This window comes from Pavona decussata, unplaced genomic scaffold (genome assembly GCF_977016875.1).
Source record: "Pavona decussata unplaced genomic scaffold, jaPavDecu1.1 SCAFFOLD_223, whole genome shotgun sequence".
NCBI lineage: Eukaryota > Metazoa > Cnidaria > Anthozoa > Scleractinia > Agariciidae > Pavona > Pavona decussata.
Window position 1 is genome coordinate 1,408,916 of NW_028145628.1, and position 21,107 is coordinate 1,430,022.

Here is a 21,107-nt window from a genome sequence, read left to right on the forward strand (position 1 = left end):
GAGCAATTGAAGTCACAAATTCACAACAAGAGCCAGATTTTATCACTTTCGTAAACAAACGGGAATTAGTTAATTTGCTTGCAGTTTTGGAAAATAGCACATAAGATGCTAATCAAAAAGAAACAAAACGTGTTGTAGGAAACGCTGTGATTGGATAATACTGCAAGAAAATGCCATTTTAGTGATCAATGAGTTCCAGCGAGCTGACAAGCCAGTTGAACTTTGCGTCATTGAAATCTCAGGTTTTCATCCAAGCTTCTCGACAACAATTTACTTGGCGCAAAACGGATTGGAATCACTAAAGAGTGTAATGGCGTTTTTCCAGAAGGCAAAAAGGGACAGCCTCCCTAAAGCTGACAGCACACTCATATGCCCTGCGTGTAATGAAGAGTATGTGGACGAACCAAAACAACTTCCCTGCTTGCATACAATATGCAAAGACTGTCTGTCAGATCTTGCACCTAAAAGTGCCCTGAAAATCTTCTGTCCTATTGACAATCAAGAACTACCGCTCCCGATGGGTGGAATCGCGATGCTACCGACCGATTATCGCGTTTTGCGTTTCGTGGAAGAGAAACGCGGTCCGATCAAGAGGAAGCCGGCCGAGCGAAAACCCCGAGAGTCCAAGAACAAAACGGACCGATCAGAGCGAAGGAAGTCGAAAAATGCAGACGAGGAAACAGGTCCCTCTCTCGAAGAACAAGAAAAACGTATGAGAAAACAAGCGGCCGAGATGACGGAGAAGTTAAGATCACTGTTGGAGGAGAAAGAAAAGGAACTATATAAAAAGATCGATGAAGCGATCGCTAGAGAAAAACGCAGCTTAATTATGAATGGTGGAACAGAAGAAGATAAAAAGCCTCCGGCCATATTTCTACTGGATCTCACTCCAAGCCGTAAGATCATACAGAGTATTAAAGAAGAGGGTCTGGCCACTATTCAAGGCAACCGCAAGGCTCCTACCCTCCTTAGTGATCTGAACACCTCTGGAATCACCCCCACTGCGTCAATTAAGAACACCGCCCCGAATATAAGCTACCGTGACGCTGCGGAAGTGATTCGAGCGCTGAATGTCCCGTTGCAGTTCAAAAGTATGTTCAATCCAGGTGCTGTAGCCTCTGGTAAGGATGGCCACATCGCTGTCACAGACTATGGTAATGAATGCGTCTGGCTGTTCAGCCCTGATGGATCATTCCTGTGTCAGGTAGGCAGACTTTAGTGATTTATCCGGTTCTCGTGCGAGACGCAATACATGTATACGCGCGCGAAAGTCACCGAACTCGCGCGAATCCCACTCGCTGATTGCGCGATTTGTTGACTTGTTTCTAAGTATAATCCTTCTTTTATTCCTATGAATACAACTGCAAAAGCTGTAAGTATTGCTTCTTAGCTTTCACATGTTAGAAATTAGGACTCCGGAGGTGACTCCGAAAGAGTTAATTCATTCCTACCAGGAAAGCTTATAGAAAAAACTAGGTGAGGGGTGGGTGGGGGATAAAAAAAAATACTCCCATGGCAAAAATAAAGTATTTGTCATGCTTTGTGTCATTTCGGATTAATTTGCTTACAATAAAAAGAGCGATTAGATGCCAACCATTCATGATAACTTTAAAGGTCAAAATATCATGAACCTTGTCACTCCGGGAGACGGTAAAAAGAGAGACTCTGGTAACGTGATTGTCATTTTCTCTGATCATTTTTGTAATGATCAACAATGATTTAGATAAACATATACAGGCAAAAACTAACGAAAGAAAAGTCCTACGTTTCGGCGACATCTTGGCGCCATTGTCAAGGGAAACTAAAATTAAATATGCGATTTCAAGAGTAATCAGACTCAATTTACGCTAAGGTCTTTGTCTAACTTGTGCAAATTAGTGACTCTGAACTCTCAGTTACTCTTGAAATCGCATATTTAATTTTAGTTTCCCTTGACAATGGGGCCAAGATGTCGCCGAAACGTTGGACTTTTCCTTCGTGAGTTTTTGCCTGTATACATTTTTATAATCAGTTTATAATAAACAACTTTACTAAAGAACAAATGTAAACAGGGTGTCAACAGGGAAACCGTATCCCCACATTGAGCTGACACCCCTAAAATTGTTTTACAGGTTGGTGAAGACGGGGAGGGGGTAATGGAATGCCCCGATGGGGTATATTTCCTCCCCGACAATAACCTCGTGGTTTCGGATGGCCCCCTCGATGGTGCCCAGAGCCTTCAATTGTTCGATATTTCTGGAAAGTTCATCCGATGCCTGGCTGAGGTCGATGATGATGATGACATCAGCTTTAGCAGTATCTCTGTGGACAAGGAAGGGAGAATCCTTGTAGCCTGTAATGGAGGCCGACCTTGCGTTCTAGTCTACAGCAAAGATGGTGATGACTACAGCCTTCAGATGGAGCTGGGTGAAGGCGAACTCGAGAGTCCAGAAAAGGCCATATTTCACGATGGTAAATATTTCGTTTCTGATTCAGACGCAAAGAAAAACGTGACCATGATCAAAATATTTGATGAAGAGGGTTTGCTTACGACTTCCTTTGACGAAGACAAGTACTCTCTTGGGCAGCGAGACAACATGGGGATCGACATTGCTTATCCAATCAGACTCACGTTTGACTCGTCAAACAACACTTTGTTAGCTTACCACGGGATCCCGCGCGAGATTCGTGTGCTTCGCGCGGACGGCAGTCAAGTTTCTTCCATGAAAACGGTGTCTGGAGCTCGAGACATCGCGTTGACAAAGGACAAGGAAATAGTAGCAACGTGTGGAGCGGACAGTATCTTGTCGAGAAGCGTGCAGATACTGCAGTTCAACGGAAAAGAAGCCTGATTACCTGGACACCTGTTTGAGTTTATAAACTGTTTGAATTTAAGCTGAGTATGGTTGATTAGAAAGGACTTGTTACAGTGTAATAACGAGGTATATAATGATTCGCATAGGGACCAGAGAGTTGCATGGGTTACATGCGGCAAATAGGTTATTTCCGAGTTGCTCTAAGCCTCACTATGAAAGCGAGGCTAAGTGCAAAAGTTTTTATTATGATAATTAGTTATCATTCATATGCAAAACAAAACTACTTTTCATTTTTATAATGAGGTTCACAGCAACTCGGAAATAGCCTATTTGGCCGTTGACCGGAAATGAAACGACAGAAATTTGTTTAAGAAAAAAAATAGGATCAGTGTTAAAAAGCAAACTTCGTTAAGATCCTTGCAAGTTCTACTGATAAAAATTTTGTACATTAAGTTCAATTTCTGGCCTGTGCCTCGCCCACATCGTGAAGCCATTCACCTCTCAGATGGTAACTAAAAGGCTTCCTATAGTTAGCGTATCCATGTTTTCGCCTTTTTCTTCTGTCCGGTAAATTTTAATTGTGGACAAACGAACTTTAGTTGCAGAGAACACGGCATTTCAATGGCTCTGTTGAATAATTTGGGAGGAAAATGCGATAAAACCGGAATATATTCTTATTTTAACCTGCTCCTTTACAAATTTACCACTATAAAGAAGACAGTAATAATGTTGAATGAGTGGGAAACGGAATAATTAAAAGTGAGCAAACATACTGCATCTGTCGGTATTTGGGATGTTATTTTCTGCTCTCTCCTAGAGAGGATAGAGCTTTATCTTGCGTCAAACAACATCAAACAGGATAACAACTACCGCGCGCTTCTTTCTACAGCTATATGAAACCCTTATACTTGCTTATCCCTCAGTCTCACGAGGAAACGCGCCCACTCCCCTCCTCCTCTCCCCGGGAAAACTTCCCAATTACCCCGTTAGTAGAGCCATATCTCCCGGCCCGTCAAGAAGCCATGTTCCCTCCCGGTATTCAAAGGAGAATCCCTTTAAGTCAGTTAGGCTGTGTTCACATTCGCTTGGTATACCAAGCTCTGTGCCTTGCGCGCCAGCACCAGTGTGAACAAGGCTTTTTTAAAAGTACCGATGGCAAAATTTGAGCATGGTGGCACGGTATTCAGGTACCAAGCGTCTTCACGCAGACATCTCAACTCGGTTTTGTCGTTTTAGCTACAAATTATAGCTATCGTCTTCCGTCAACACGCATCCGGTCCAACCCTAACCTTCATCTCTAGGATAACAACGCAGCTCGAAAGTATACGCTACTGCGAACATTCAGATCCTCGCTTTCCGTATTATACTCGAAAAGACTGCTCAGTCACATGCATGCGTTTTCGGACGTTTCTGTATAAAAACGAATGAAAACGCACATTTTTTCGCACAAGTATCCACAGTCAATTTGTTTTACTGCCACACGTAAAGATTACATGAAAACGGTGCTGCTTTTCTTGAAATGACTTTTATCGATGCTGTCACTTCATTTTCGAAACATCCGTTTCCATACCTTTTTGGATCTCCACACGAAGACATTAAATCTCTCCACTTTGGGTAGCGTTTAGGAAAACCTCCTTTCTCGGACAGCCTTCGTTCGTAGACCGATCAACCTCGTTCCCAGAGCTGTTGGTTGTAGACCAATAAGGGTGGTCGTGAAGGCCAAAACTTTCCGTTTTCAAATATAGCCGAATTTTTTTAAACGGTGCCGGTCGATTAAAACTTTAGCACTTTTCCTGAAACGATATCAAAACTCAGGGTTTTTTGGGCCTGAGAAGGTTTAGAATGTTGAGAAAGAGAGGACAGGAAAAGAAAGATTACAAGACCTCATATTTTGATATTGGCTACTTTGGGGCGAGCCCGTTTTCAAAAACAATTCAGCCTCAGGGGAACTCAACAACGTTTGCAAGAACTCGGAAATATGAAACAGAGTATCGCTTTCACAACGTTTAATACTTTCAAAATGTTCTCTTGTGGCTTACAACACTATCACTCCACGTAGAAGTAAACGTGGTCGAGATTTAACCCTTTCACTCCCAGGAGTGATCAATATGTAATTTCTCCTTACATTATCAATACATTGTCAACCAGACAGGTGATGAGAATAAAAAAAATCAATTTAAGGTGATATTGTTCAATGATGTAACACCAAATTCTGTGAACTAACTTTAAAAGAAATGTATGGCAGTCAGTCAGGAGAATTAACATTCAGATCATAGAAGTGAAAGGGTTAATCACAGTTCACACGCGCGAAGCAGGAATGAAACACAATCCACCGTATTGAAAAGATGGCAACTGGTTCATTCGTCCATTATTCCTAGCGTATGAAAACCCTAAAAACGCTCATAAAAACGCAAAGAAAAGCTCCAAAACCTTCAAACCTAGCATACACAATGTTGTACCACAGGGACGAATTTCGCGAAACAAAATGGTTTTCTATTTGCCTATCGGCTTTGTTAGGTTCGCAGAGGTATTGCGGTAAAATGAACAGCCGCCATCTTTTCCCGCTCGCTCACGACGGTCGTTTCATAAAATTATGTGTTAATTAATTTATTTAACATCTTAATAAACTGGAGTAAACATTCTGATCAAAATAAATTTGTAATTAGCTCATGAAGAGACTTCTTCTCGAATTGCTCTTAATCTTTGATGTATGAGATGTGTACTACTTGATTTAAAAATTCAGCGCGCACAGTACCGTGCTGTAACCGATCGGGCATTTTTTTTTCCAACGCTTCGTTTTGGTTTTCTGTTGATTGATAACGCTCGCTCTCCGTGCGTTTTACTGCGCTTCGCACGGGTTCCACACTTTAAGCTCGAGTTCTGATTGGGTCCGTTGCGCGCGCGGCGAGTTCTGATTTGTTCGCTGCGCTTCACACTGGTGGCACACTTTGAGCTCGAGTTCCGATTGGTTATTTGGTCATTCTTGTGAATGGTGGGAGGTAAAAAAATTTTACTACCTGCATAAGTCAAATGGAAACAAAAAAGAGCCCAAACTACACCAAGAAACCAAAGCGCAAGCAAAACGAGAAAAAATGTTCTGTATGTTGCAACAGCCTGGCGAGAAAATGTTGCGTTGATTAGACAGCGGTATTTTTCGCTTTCATTCAAGCTTGTAACAGACGTTCTAAATATCCCCATCAGCTATCTACAGATGGTTAAACTTCACCTTAAAGTCTAAGTCCCCATTATATTTTTAAATATAGATAAAGTTCTGTAACCCTGTTATATATAAACAATAAGCACACTATGTATTTTGCACTGAATAAGTTACATAAATATATATGTTAGTTTTCTCTCTTACTCGAACTAAATGACCCGTCGGAAAGCCCCAGTGAATGAATCGTAAATAGAACAACGTTAGCTAATACTACCATCCAAAACTACGATAAAAATCCGTCGAAATATTTTTGGCGGTTTTATTGCGCATTTTATCTGTCGGAAATTTGAGCATAAGTTCTATGGTCTGAATAAAAAAGATTGTCTTGAGGTGTGTGGGGAGTTTTTCGCTACAAAAATACATGTAATTTTAGTTTTGAAAAGTTTTCATTGGTGGTTGTAAGAGAGACTAAGCTTAGAAGCTAACTAGAAACTTCAAGAAGGTTTTATATAATTGTTATTGTAATTATTGTTGATAAATTCCATTGCAATGTCCCCAATTTCTAGATTCAATATGTATAGAAATTTATATTATTTCATCTTGAACACGGATGATTTCAAAATTGCTCGAGGTAACGGTTAGTTCAATTCGCCCCAAATACAAATCAACTTACAGACAAGAATCGAATGTTGTGTGTGTAGTTTGCGGTTAGAGCAGTTCTCAATGAGTGTCCATTGTGGCAAAACCCAAACCATGGTAATTACTCTGACCAATCACAACAAACGTAAACAGTACAATGACCCAATCAGAATTTAAAGCAAGTACACGTGACCGGCGCCAGACGCGGGAAAACGCGTGCGAGCGAGTTAAGAAAGTGGCGCGAGTTTTGCCAACTAATCACATAGCGCACTAAAGTAAAACCAAAGCAAGCGCGAAATTCCTTTCGACCTTCAATTGAAAACCGCTCCACGAGGCTTGTGTACTGCGTTTTGGCAGTTTTTTGTTTCAGCTTGAATTTCACTCGCTATAAATTGGACCCAGCTGGAGTAAAAGATGCTTTCGCCAGTTTTAAAGTTCTGTGCAAGGGAGCTGACAACAGTTGCGCTAGCCTCGAGTTTGAAATCCAACCGCGTTCGAGATCGTGTAATCATACTGTAATTTTATCGATTCATTATTTATTTATTTATTATTTATTATTAATCTCCCACGTCAGCATCTCGGTCTCCTATGAGCCATAACATGTGGAATGCCACGGCCAGGAGCCCGGTACCGAGTAAGTCACCAAGTGCTGTCAGGTATGGAATGCAGTAGTTGTCAGGATCTTTGCCTCGTTTCCACATCCAGTGAACCAACCAATTAGCAGTCAGCAGAAGAATGGCAACCTATGGTATTGGGATAGACAAAAAAATTACGGTGAATTTTCCCACGGGCAAATTCCCTTTTTGTGGATCAGATGAATGAAGAACATGATGAAGTTTTTCTCTATCGCGTTGCAACCATATGTACTGGTATTAAAACATGAAAAAAAACTTTCACTATTAAGTTATTGGCGCGAATACCTAAGATTACAAAACTATTCAAGACCTATTAACTATTAAGAAATAAAAATAAAAATTAAATACAATATATTAAACAGAACTTACAAATACAAAATATAGGTAAATATGCACTCAACTTAATCACATCCACATTGACAAGTTAAAATTCTAGTTAAAATGGTTGGAATATAAAGCAATAAGAATGAAAGCTTGTTCAGTTGTTCTGTTTATTCTGCCTCAAGTAATGAAAGAATGACTGGAACGGCAAAGAGTACCATTCTAATAATTATTATTATTCCGGAATGAGAACAAACAATGAAAATATCACTCCAAGTATCCGATTGTCTCCCCCAAACGACGTGCCGTTAATTGCATTTCAGTTGAATTTGTTATAGTCGACTTATAACTGATTATGCTTACTGATACTTAAAGGGAATATGTTAGCTGGGGCACATGCGCAGTAGAGTCCGGTTGAGACTTAGTTGCATACAACTCGTCGCGGGATTTTTGCTTTTCCGCCATTGTAAAATTTGAATCAACAAATTTTTCCAAATGGGTTTAACTATAAAAGTTAACGCTAAAAGAGAACGACGTGTCGACCGTCCGACGGTCATTTTCAAGTTTAAGATGAGAAGTAAAAATTAGCATGTGCTTACATACAATTGTGAAAAAACTAATGAGATACTGACTTAAAAAAGCCCTAAGAAAACCATGTGAATATCTCAGAGCTTTCTAAAGTCAGTATCTCATTAGTTTTTTCACAATTGTACATAAGCACATGCTAATTTTTACTTCTCATCTTGAACTTGAAAATGACCGTCGGACGGTCGAAACGTCGTTCTCTTTAACTTTTATAGTTAAAGCCATTGTAAAAGCTTTCAAAAATATCGCAACAAACAGTTTCTGTGACTACTAAAGAACGTTTGCAAATAAAAGATTCAGCTAACTTTCCGAAGGTGAATGCTATTCCACCAGATGAAAACAGCTTCCTGAACTCTCCGACGGTATTTGAAAAAGTTGGGCCAACGATTTCAAAGTGCTTCTCATCAACGTGCGCATGCGCCTGGGGTGACACAGTCCCTTAATTATGAAGATAAGGAGTCTTAAGAAATGTACCTGAATTAAACCAGCCAGTAAATAGACAGAGGTGAAGATAAGAGTGAGGGTGGTATGTCCTGCCTGCAGTACACGGATCGTGTATAAAAAAATCAGATTCCCAGGAAGAACCATAAATAACAGAACTCGGGTGGTCCGGGCGTGTAACCCTATGTTGGAAAAAAAAAAACATCAACTTGTAAATGGCAACAGAGCAAAAACTTTAGCAAATTAACAGTACTGCTGCATAATTCACAGTTTTTCCACAAGCGAGCGTTGGTTGCAGGATGATACAAAGTCGTTTCGCTACACAGTCGTTTTGCTACAAAGTCGTTTCGCTACACAGTCGTTTTGCTACAAAGTCGTTTCGCTACACAGTCGTTTTGCTACAAAGTCGTTTCGCTATAACGTTAAGTACGAAAATATGGTCATTCCTCGTTCTTAAAGTGAGTTCGGGTAAAAACTCATTTTAACTGTTTTTGCGTTTCACACTGGTTGTGTGAGGAGTAAATTGAGCTCAAACATCAGAGAATGTCGATTTAAAACCTGGCGAATCGGCTAAACTCGGAGAACCGAAACGACCGGTAAGAGGTCGATAATGGCGCACAAAATAATTTCACCAAGGACGTCTATGTTCCTATTTCTCTAATCAGATCTGACACTTGTTCTTTAGAGTGCCTTTAAAGCTCTGTAGGTTCATTTTGGGCCGTGCTATAATATTTTTATCTGTTCGGTCATTCTAGGGCAACCTGAGTCTTTTCGAAATTACTAGGGCATCTTTGTCCATTTTCCGTAAACCTTAAGTCTTATTTCCTTTCCGGAAATCTTAGATGACCTTTTTTCGGCACCCGAAACGACATTTTTATCAATCCGAAAACACTAGGCCTTAAATTTCCCATATCACGAAAGTTCGAGGTGAAAATTCCCTTCAGAAAATTGTAGGGGATTAAGCGCCTTCCGAACAGATAATTTACCGAAACGATCTGTTGGGTGCCCCTGTAATATAACTTTCTCCTGAAGTGGCAAGGTGACACTTTCATGTCTTCCATTAAGGGGCGTTATGTCTTATCTGTTGGGGGTGTTTTGACCGTAAACCAAACATACCTGAGCCAAAAAACGTGTCAATGCAGCCGTGGAATTTACTCTTTTCCTGAACCTGACCAGGTTTGCCGAGTTGGTGTAGGCCGGTGGACAGACGGCTTGCTTGGACAGCCACAAGGTTCCCACCCACTCCATTCATGACTGGGCTGAAAACAGCTATTCCACGATATTTGTCCACAGCAAAATCAAGAATAAGACCACCAGTGCTGTAAATAGCAAAACAAGGAATGATTATTCCACATATTTGCATCATTACATGCAATGCAACTCTAACTTTTGAGTCTATGGATGAAATCCTAAAGTGTGACCATTCAAATGAAAGCTACTGAGCAGTTCTTTCCTGTGATGCTGTTAGTTATGTTGCACAAGGTGGTTCTATCTTTTGAGTCTGTGGATGAAATCCTGAAGTGTGACCATTCAAATGAAACCTACTAGCAGTACTTTCCTGTGGTGCTGTTTATTATGCTGTACGAGATGGTTCCAACTATGGAGTCTGTGGATGAAATCCTGAAGTGTGACCATTCAAATGAAAGCTACTAAGCAGTACTTTCCTGTGGTGCTGTTTATTATGCTGTATAAGGTGGTTCTAAGTTCTAGCCTGTGGACAAATTCCTGAAGTGTGACCATTCAAATGAAAGCTACTGAGCAATAATTTTACTTTCAAAGCTCTCAAAATATGAAATATGAGCTCATTCAATCACTTTTGAACAAGGCCACTGCTAAACTGAAAAAAAGAATTCAGATACATAACACAGTTGTCTTACCTGCTAATAACCATAGCACTGAGCACAGGCGTCCAGCCAGCATACAACACGTCGTGAGTGAAGTGGTTTGTGTGAGTGATGTAAATCCAGAGAGGAAGAATGAGAAAGAAACACAGGCTGATGACAGGTGCAATCCAGTGATGAGTGCCGCCTTCAGTATCTGCCAGAAGAAAAAATTAAGCAGAAAATTAAGGGGCAACCGGCACAGTTTGCAACGTCTTACATGATTGGTCGAGAGGACAAAAGAATGAACAACAGAACAATGTTTCCAACCCTAAAAAACAATGCAGCTGCAGGTTATCAGGGTCCAGTGAAAAAAGTGCTTTAGAAGGATGCAGGTCTGCTAACAATTAAACATAATAAATTATTGTTTTAATTCTCTGCCAAATTTTGGTTCCTAAATGGGCCATAAGCATTCCCTTTAGAAACTGTACCAAAACAGCCATCTCTTCATTACAGCTAAGACTTCATATCCCAATCACTGATCTATTCCCTCACTGGCAAAATAATACTACTCTTATTGTAATTGCACAGCCACCATTTCACAATGACCAGTTAAGGAAATTGCCTTCTTCTGCTACTAAGCATATGTTGTGCACAAGAAGCCCTGATTTCTTTAAGCACTATGCCTTCTAATTAAAGTATTTTGTATGGTTTATGACTACACGTATGTAGGAAAAGAACATACTTAAGCTTCAATTTGGAAAAAAATGCCACACACTGTTCTCTACAGTGGAACCTCTCCTAACAGACACCTCTTTCATATGGACACCTCTCTATTATGGACAGTTCACTTGGTCCCCGAGAGACCGAAATCCATATAAAGCCTACCTCTCTAAAACGGACACCTCTATAATGCGGACACTTATTCCTGTCCCCTAGGTGTCCGTAATAAAGATGTTCAACTGTATTTAAAAGCTTTTTATTTGTGGCTTAATTATCTTGAAAAATGCATGGTTACCCCCTCCCCCCCCCCTCCCATTTTCTTTTTGGATTTCAATAGCCCTTGCTAAGATCTGCTTTTCCCGCATCTTCAAACACACCTCTTTATTAAGAGGCAGCGTCCTTAACCCTTTAACCCCTAACAGTGATCAGCATCAAATTTCTCTTTGTAATATCAATGCTTATTCAACTTCTGAGGTCATGAGAATTAAGGGTATGATCACCCAAGGTGAATTTTCTTGATATTTTAATAACTTCTCCCTAGTACTTTTATAAGAAAAGTATGGGAACAAGATAGGAGAATTTGTTCTTTGATATCCATAAAAAATAAGGAAAAGTCTGATAAAGATAAGGTTTTTACTTTGAGAGCTAAAAAGATGATAAGTTTTCTTGTGAGTTTAGGAGTTTACAAAATCATTTTATGATTTGCTCATGAGGAACCACTAGGTGAATCAGTTTTCCAGATATCAGGCATTCAAATGTAGTAAACACAGACACACAGTGCCAATCCCTCTCCATGTACTTCACTTGAAAGAAACTTGTCAATCTCATTAACAATTCATCAAGAGAAAATAAAGAAAATCACTACCGTGACCGTGGTTTGGATATGCATTCCTAATTACCATAAAAAATTTTCCAACTTTAGCCTTGAATTTCTCCAAGAATAATTGATCACTTGAGAAGCCATATCAAACACTCAAAAGTGTGTTTCGTCAAATATCCAAACACCTCAAAGTCGTTTACAAAAACTCAGCTGTGCCTCGTTTTTTCAACCTACTTCTCAGTGTTTGGATATCTGATGAAACACACCTTCTCGAGTTTGATATATTACTTGAAATTCTTTTAGTACATTGTAAAATGATTTAGTTAACTTATAGATTCACCAAAAAAAAATCATCAGCTTTGAGCTTTTAATAAAAGTAAAAACCTTATCTTTAGCAGACTTCTTTATTTGTTTGTGTTTGACTGTGCTGAAGTCCGAGGGTGGCTGACGTTTGCAATGCACTTCCTTCAGTGACTTACCCAGACAACTATGCAGAAATCTACTAATTGCAGACAAAAGTGCCAGAGTTGTGATATCGCCGAGACTGGCAGCAATGGGTGTGGCTACATTGTCAGGATTTACATTGCACTTCCTGGAGCACACCACCACCGCGGCCATCACAGAGCCAAGAATAAGACTGGCTAGTGTCGCTGTTACTAAGCTGCTTGCGCAGAGTAGCGTGGCATGGTGAATGTTAAATTCTCCATCCAGGACCCAGCCCATCAAAACAGCGGCAAATGCTGCTAACGACCCAACAACTGTGGCTTGAACCTGAAAATTACAGGAATAAAATTAATAATGGCAAAAATGAATGTTGTTCTTACTAGTGGAGAGAAACAAAGGTTGGGGAAAAAGGGTAGGGGAAATAGACAAAACTACAATCTTGGGCAAAACTACATGTAGTTGAGAAAAATGTGAATTTTCCACATATGTTTCAATCTCCCTTAAGGAAAACACTGTCTGGAGAGTACTAAACCTTCTTTCCCCCCTCACCCTCACTCAACGTTGTTTTAAAGGCGGGATGATCACCCAGCCTCTTTTTCAGTGGCGTACAACGTGCAAGAGTGGGTAGCAGACTTAAAGTTTAGCATTTGATTATATCTATATAGATACTTGCACATATTAATTTTTTTAAATTATTATTATATTAATTATTATAAAGTTATTTTAAATTTTTACCTGAAGTAATGCAAGATTTCCTCCTATTAATTTCCATTGTGTTTTAGCACACTCCATGTGCCCCACATTGGCCTGAAAATATAGAAATAGTAAACAATAATTTAAATATTATTCAATGAGCAAGATAGATAGTCAACAAGGCATGTAGCACGGGGTTGGCTATGATCATCTTATATCCAACAAGTGGTGAGTGGAATTATTGTTTCATCAAAACAATCAAGACATATTGCTGATTTTGCTTTGCAAGAACAACTAAAAGACAATTCAATGGTCGCTATTTCTCAGGCATGGTATAATGGCTCATATACCATGGCTGCCTAGCCAGTCAACTCCCTGGAATTGCATTATACAATGATCCAGTTTTTAATAATCACAATAATTGTTTCACTCAGACTTGCTAACTTCATGTCATCTGATAGCCGATCAAAATAAATAAAACAAGGAGAACAGCTTCTACTCACTGCAGTTGACAATCTTGATGCTAAGGTCATTTCCAGATTGCCTTTCAATCCAAGCAAAGCAGGAACCAAGATGAAAATTTCTGAAATGTCTTTATAAACTTGCCAGTGCTGTCAAATGCAAAAGAGAATCAATAAAATCAATCAATCAACTTTGTTTAATTAACGAGGGCGACACTTAATAGTCTGCTATTACCAACAAACCTGTGGCCCTCAGATTCCAGACCAAATTGAAATTTGAAAATGTTGAATTTTGGATAGAGAGGAAAACCGGAGTACCCAAAGAAAAACCTTTCAGAGAAAGGACAAGACTCAACCCACATATGATGCCAAGTCAGCTAATCGAACCTGGACCACATTTGTGGGAGGTCACAGTCTGGTGAGTGCTTTCATCACTGTGACATCCTTGCTGTCTCTCTTTTTTAAAATTATTTATGTGTCACTTTAGCATGGTTGGGATAACTAGGGATGCAATTTTTAAAATAAAAATACAGTGTAAACCTCACTGAACTAAGCATGGCCGTTAATTTATGCATGCTAATGAGATACATGTCTATAATGATAAATAACTCAGCGTCCCTAGATTACCCAAATATTTCTGTCAAATATGAAGATACATGAAATGACAAATAACTATGTTCAGCATTCATTCTGGTGACCTTAAGGTTACTTCCATGTTTCGCGAGTGCCTTCAGGGAAATCTAGCGTACGCGCACTGCTTTCGATAAAACCACGGAAAACTATATATCACTGTAAAGCTGATAAATTGAAGTTTGCAAAAATATCAATGTTTTTTTATTTTGTTGGATACATAAGCACTCAGAGGTCTGCAAACTCAATACTACTTCCTTCCCTATAAGTAACCTTAACCACGGGCCTTAGCAAGGCTTCTGGTATTTTTGAAATTTGAAGTACAGAACGGAGTTTTGAAATTTACTTGTCAGTTTCAAACATCGCCAACGAGATTTCAGAGTTCCCATGTAGAACTTTCCCTAGTTTATTGACAGTATTAATCTATTACTTTTTGTTTACATTAAAGCAAGTATTTCAAGAATAACAATTGTTTCCCTCAAGTATTTTGAATCTTTTTTCTTGTCAATGTGTGTTTTTCAGAAAGATTTCCAGAGAAATGTTCAACATTACAGTCCGACATTACAAAGAGGATTCAAATGTTCATTTCATTCTCGGAAATACTGGTCACGCATGACGTGGATTGGCTGTAATATGAAGTACCAAATTCAGAGTCTGTACATATGTAGGTCACAAAATTGGGTTTTAATACAGGGTCTGGCATTGAGCAAATTGACTGGTTATGAACATGATTTTCCCTAGGGGTGGGGTACTTCCTTTTATAGTTATTTAACAAAATCAACGGTAGTTTTCTGTGGTCTATACTCTTAATTTATAGACTATAAAGACGTCAAAAATGTTCAAACCTCGAGTGATAACACGAGCCGCAGCCCTAGGATTTCCTTAGGGAAAGGTAGGTTATCATAAAAAGAAATTCAAGAGATGGCAGCAATAATGAAGTTGCTGTAGTACATGTTAAGGACGGTGCCTACTAATAAAGAAGTACATGTATGTTTGTGTGGTTTATTACTATGTGGGAAAAGCAGATCTTAACAAGGGCTATTGAAAATCCAAAAAGAAAATTGGGGGTAGCAACACATTATTTAGAGATAATTAGGCAACGTTTATGCTAAAAAACAGTAAAATACAAAGCAATGTTTGGGTTTTTTTCCAGATTGAAGCTCTTTTATCTCTGAAAAATGCATTGTTATCCCCAATTTTCTTTTTGGATACCAAGAGCACTTGCTAAGTTCTGCTTTCTTCGCATAGTCTTAAACCGCGCAAAAATATTGCTATTCTAGTAGGCACTACCCACAGGAAACCCAAGTATCTCAAGATGCGCAGAATGTATGCGCAGTAACAAAAGTAGGCACCATCCTTAACATGCAATCATTCACATACGCTAATTAGCTTGCTTGTTTGTTTTGTATACTGAACTCTACCCTTGTTAACATTCCCACAATAATTAGTGTTAGATATTTATATAGCTCATGCTCATTAGTATTCCAACAGAGGTGACTGGGAGTTTAGGATAGCAATGTACATGTATACCAAAAGATTAAAATTTATTTGATGTATAAATGAAATTGATATAACCTTAACAAATTAAACCGCCAAAATAATTAAAATGATAGGCTGATAAGCTTATTATAAAGGAATTGAAAAACCACATACTGTTTTGAGTTTTGTATAGTTTAAGTAAGAGGTTTTTAGTTCATTAAGGTCTAATAATGCCCCATTTAACTATTTATAAAACATTTCATTACTTTTATACGTTCACCTGAACAATATCAAGAAGAATACCAGCCGATACAGTCCCAAATCCAGCGACTAGAAAAGGAAAGAAAACTTGAAGGCCAATGGTAAATGATCCTTCTTCTGAACTACTGTCTCCTTTTCCCGCTATCTGAGTCTCAAATTCATCGTCTCTTTGCTCTTCTAACAAAGGGAGAAGCTGATCAGACCTGTCGTACGATACATCGCCATTCAATTCGGGCAAGCTCGTATCGCTAGTACCATCCACAGTTCTAGTATCTTCGCTGTACCCGATATATTTGCTTTGATTTAAACGCACACTATCGCTTAAATCCTCATCTTCGGTCCATCTTTTTGACAAACGTTTTCCTTCATTTCCTTCATTTCCTTCATCGTCCAAGTCCTCTATGTCGTGCGGAACAACCGCAATTTGTGGAACCATTCCTGAACTTTGATTTTCAACAACGCCGTCTTGTTTCGGCGACTGACCGGCTTTCACTCGCTTCCTCAGGGAGGGATTTTTCGCGGCGATCTCTAAATTTACACTACAATTCAAAAGGCCATTTACAGGTAGAGAAGTCATAAGGGTTTAAAAATCAGTCAACACTTTGAACCGCGATTAAAGTTTGCTACATAAAACAATAATTTTTAACCCATGATCGTCGACTGATCATCCGCAAACTCTTTTGAAAGAACCTTGACTTAGTAACCAGGCTTGTATGTGTCAGACTGGGTGTCATTTCGAGGGGCGGTGGGGGTGGGGGAGGGGCGGTATTCTACAGATACTGCAGGTGTTTCTGTCATCGTTAATCGTTCAGGAGCCTATTATATGACTTCTGTATCATTTTAGTCAGAGATCCACTTGTAAACAGATTGTCTTTTACAAAGACGTCGAATTCCTTATGAAATAATTTTTGGCAGAGATTCACTTGAAATATACTATAAACCAGAACTGATTGCCGGGCTGACAAGCTAGGCCCTGCTTTAAAATGGAATTGAAGGTATTAAACGGTTAGGACAACTGTCCTACGAACAAGAACAACGGTAATAACATGAAATTCGTCCCAGTCAGTTGTGCTTGTACAAGACATTTTAAGACAAGCCGTTTCTTTTTAAAGTTGTTTTCTTAACTTATATTTAACTCTGTTCAGGTTCATGGTCGTTTGTAACATTAAAAACTAGGGCATATCGGTGTCAATACGTTGACTAAAATTCTTTAATGCTATATATGCGCTCTTAACGAAGAAATAAACCGAGCTGTTAGGCGTCGAGAGAGTGTGATTGTGAAATGTTTCTCAGCGAGGTACCAATCACACACCATAGCTAAGGGATTGTCGATCTTACCTAAGCCCAGAAGAAGTTGAAGAGCAATGGTAGTCTTCATGTGTTCGTCTGGTGCTGCGTCGGAGTCAGGAGCACTCGTGTTTACTATACAGAAGGCCTTTCTGTAAGCATTTGTCTACTCTTTGTCCGTTTTCGACATTCTGAGTTTAAAGTCATGGAAACGTCAGTGTGGGGTGAACATGCATCTCAATTTCATGCATGTGTCATTCGAGTCAAGCCGACTACGTGTAGTCCTTTTATGTCTCTTAGTTTTGTTAGGGATTTTAAAGTAAGCGAAATGCTCACGCGATCGCCACCAGGAAAATGGCCTCGCTTTATTATCCCTGAGAAAAAGAAGACACGTTCGCATGCACTCATAGTCTGCGAGTTGTAGTTTTCTCGGTGCTAACATGGGCTAAGTGGTCAAATACTTGTGTTTTTTCTAGCAAACCAATAAGCAAGATTGACGTTGCGTTACCGATAATTGTTTTTTCCATTTTATTTGTCAAAGACTAAAAGGAAATTATCTTATCGGTCGTATCGTATCGGTCGTATTAATATAAGCACAGTAATATGAAGGAAATAAAATGTTTTAGTATATACCACACAAGTGAATAGTACTTTTCGCGCGCGCTGATTGGCTAGCTCGGAGGTGATTAGCCAAGTACTATTCACCTCCGAGCAGGCGAGGAGAAACAAGATGGCTTCCCGTTTCGCCACGGTTACTTAAGAGGAAATTATTTCGATAAACAAGGCGGATGTTAAAAAAAAATACATAAATGACAACAAAGTTTGGTTTGACGGAATTAAATGTAAGTTATTTAATCTTTTCAACCTCATATTCTAAGGCAAAAAATGAAAACACAATCTCTTGTTTACGAAAACTGCCGAGCACTAAAATTACAATGAAAACAATGAAACATCTAATATTTTTAGGCATGATTTCAACAACAAGACGAATTTCACAGAAAAATTGAAGAAATGACACTGTAGGAATTAAACAAGTGTCTCCAAAAGTTTTATTTGTCTGCAAGAAAGCGAGCCGGAACTTTCTACAATAAGAAATCGCTTATCGCCTGGCGCGCGAGATTTCAAAATGCCATACCATTTGTCGGTATGTTGTCAAAATAAAATAATTTTTTGGTCCGCTTGTGTGTTATATACTAAAACAATTATTCACCTCAGTGTCGGTGGAAGGGATGGATATTTACCTCGCCGCTTCGCGGCTCGGTAAATATCCATCACTATTCACCTCCACTTCGGTGAATAATTGTTAATTAACATGCTTGAATATGACCAGGTCGACTCATAACTTAGGTGCCTGTGAACTCACCATTCGAACTTGTTTAAAATGTATATGAAGGATTTTTTTTTTCATTTGATTGACAAATTTTAATGTTGTTCTCTTTAGAAAATCGAAAGACAAAATCCTTATCAATTGTTCTTTTTCACTTTGAGGCGTATAAATCGAGTATAAAAGCGTCAAATTTTACTTCCGGTTGGATACAATGCCGCGCAAGACAGGAGACCATCAGTGTACGGGGCGGGGCTGCAGCCCCCCCTGTCGGAAAAAAGATAGTATTATTCGGGCAAAACGGATGTACCGTTAGGGCAAAGACATAGTAAAAAATATTTTATTTTTTAATAACTTGATTTGGGCTGTGCTAGAGCAAGTGCCGAGGATAATGGAAGGCGTGGTCACTTTATCAAAGGATCGCGATCTCAAGACCTACAACGAAAGTAATTCGCTTCTCCACTCAATTTGTGACTTTAAGTTTGTTTATGGCTCGATGGTTTTGAAGCTCATCTTATCCAACACTGATAATTTGAGTAGATATCTACAAGGAGAACAGTTGGATGTCATCACTGCCAAGAAGACTGCTGATACTGTCGTTCAGACACTGAGCAATTGTCGCAATGAAGAGATGTGGTCACATGCTGATGTTATAGCGCAAAAAATCAGAATAGGAATCGAGGGTACGAAATTTACCTTCAGAGATGCCAAGGTGCCTCGAACCAGACCATCACGCCGACTTCAGGGCCTTACTCAGTGATGAGACACCTGCTGCAGCGAACGACAGCTCACAACAGACGCCAAAAGACCACTTTAGTATCACAGTTTATTACACAAGTATTGACAAAGTCGTCAGTGAACTTCAATCAAGGTTTGAGGGCAATGACCAGGAGGTTTTGTGTGCATTGGGCGAAATCGTATTCAGCCGTTCTCCAAGCATCAACAACATCCACACTGTATCAAATATCTATGGCATGACATTTTACCTGTTCTATATAAAGTTGCCTCCATGCTGGCCACAATTCCTGCAACCTCGTGCTCTGCTGAAAGGTCTTTCAGCGCCCTTCGCCGCATCAAGACATTTTTAAGATCCACAATGGGACAAGAAAGACCGACTTAGCAGTATCGCCGTTATAAACATTGAAAGAAAGTATGCAAACAAGACAATGCAGAATGACATACAAATGATTATTGACATATTTGGGTCTCGAAGTAATCGTTCTTCATACTTCTTTTAGAGCTCAAATGGGTACGTTTTATCTCTCGCTTCATGCTTTTGTATTTTAGAAATGTTGATCTCGATTTACCGAAAATATTTGCACTATTTTGAATGCCCGTGCTCTCACGGTATGGCGAAGAAAACTTGACGTCACGAAAGAATCATCTTGTGCATCTGTGACCAACAAGTTTCATTCGGGCAAATTATGTTCAGCCCCCCCAACAAAAATTTTCCCGTACGCCGATGCAGGAGACTAATGCCCTATTCACACCAAGGCTTGAACACATTTAAAAGATGTTTAGTTAAACACAGTTCAAAATTGTTTCCTTCATAAAAGCTGCTTTCGGATTTTTTTTCGACTACAGATTTAGCACAAATGAAAGCATAAGTTAAAGTTTACTTGAATCCTATGTCAAAGCTAATGGCTCAGCTTTCTGTTACCAATTTTCATTTTGTTAAACTTGGTTTAATTAAACACGTTTTGTTGGTGTGAATGGGGCTTAAGTAGGGTTGTGACGTCAATACGTACAGGAACGCTTAGTCCCCGGGGGGAGGGACTCTCATGTGAAAGGGGCGGGGATGCTCGTCGTCTCGCTTAGGGGTATATATTTAGCCGTGAAGGTCTCGTTTAGGCTTGCACGCGAAGAAATATAAAAATATATATGGATATTTGTCTGTGTTTTAAAATTGTCTCTTTCAGGGGTCAAAAAAAGCTTGGGTCACGCCCAGATTAGTCTCCTGTAGGGGTTTAATTTGAAATTACGGAAGAGCATCCCCACCCCTTTCATATGAGAGTCCCTCCCCCCGGGGCTTAGTTTCGCGGTTTCTCGATTTTTAAGTTGTTTCATTCTATTGTTTCCGAGGAGAGAGGAGCCTAAAACGCAAGCAGAAATGTTAGAAACTTGGATTTTGCGACCTCTTCTTACCAGACAATATGAAGTCCAAGGAGTACTGCAAGGCTGACAAAATGTAATATATTTCAAAACAATACTTCGGCTGGCCAAACCAGCCTTCTTCAGGTTTAGATGTTACTAAATTGTATAAATGAAATTACAATATTATATTATGGAGGATGTTTCAATACATAGGAGCGGCGGAAATAACGTTTACAAGGTGGTACCAAAAGATAAGAAAATAAGTAAAATAAAATAAAACAAAATAAAATAAAATAATAAAATTAACATATTGCAATTCATCACGTCTATTTAAACCGTGGGGTTCCAAGGTCCCCGCTAAATCTATAAGAATAGACTCTCTAACCACTATTTTTATTGAAAATTGGCTTAAAGCTTCTTCATAATCTCGTACCCAGATCTCATTTCGACATTCCCGAACCGACTACTGAGATCGGGGTACGAGATTAGCTTCTTCAC

At 39.3% G+C, this 21,107-nt stretch overlaps 2 protein-coding genes across 2 annotated transcripts; one reads left to right on the top strand and one right to left on the bottom strand.

Annotated features, from left to right (window-relative positions):
* The first annotated feature begins 180 nt into the window (after positions 1 to 180).
* On the top strand, positions 181 to 3,565 carry LOC146459058 (uncharacterized). Its single transcript, XM_085090005.1, has 2 exons — positions 181 to 1,204; positions 2,112 to 3,565. Exons 1-2 carry the CDS (start codon positions 311 to 313, stop codon positions 2,829 to 2,831), a joined length of 1,614 nt encoding a protein of 537 aa, XP_084946131.1. The 5' UTR covers positions 181 to 310; the 3' UTR covers positions 2,832 to 3,565.
* A 3,451-nt stretch (positions 3,566 to 7,016) lies between these two features.
* LOC146459059 (solute carrier family 41 member 1-like) lies at positions 7,017 to 16,596 on the bottom strand. The gene is made up of 8 exons (XM_085089780.1): positions 15,924 to 16,596; positions 13,577 to 13,684; positions 13,116 to 13,187; positions 12,416 to 12,707; positions 10,451 to 10,610; positions 9,690 to 9,892; positions 8,607 to 8,755; positions 7,017 to 7,334 (listed from the first exon to the last, which is right to left on the bottom strand). The coding sequence occupies exons 1-8, from the start codon at positions 16,479 to 16,481 to the stop codon at positions 7,149 to 7,151; spliced, it is 1,728 nt and encodes a 575-aa protein (XP_084945906.1). The 5' UTR covers positions 16,482 to 16,596; the 3' UTR covers positions 7,017 to 7,148.
* Positions 16,597 to 21,107: the final 4,511 nt, after the last annotated feature.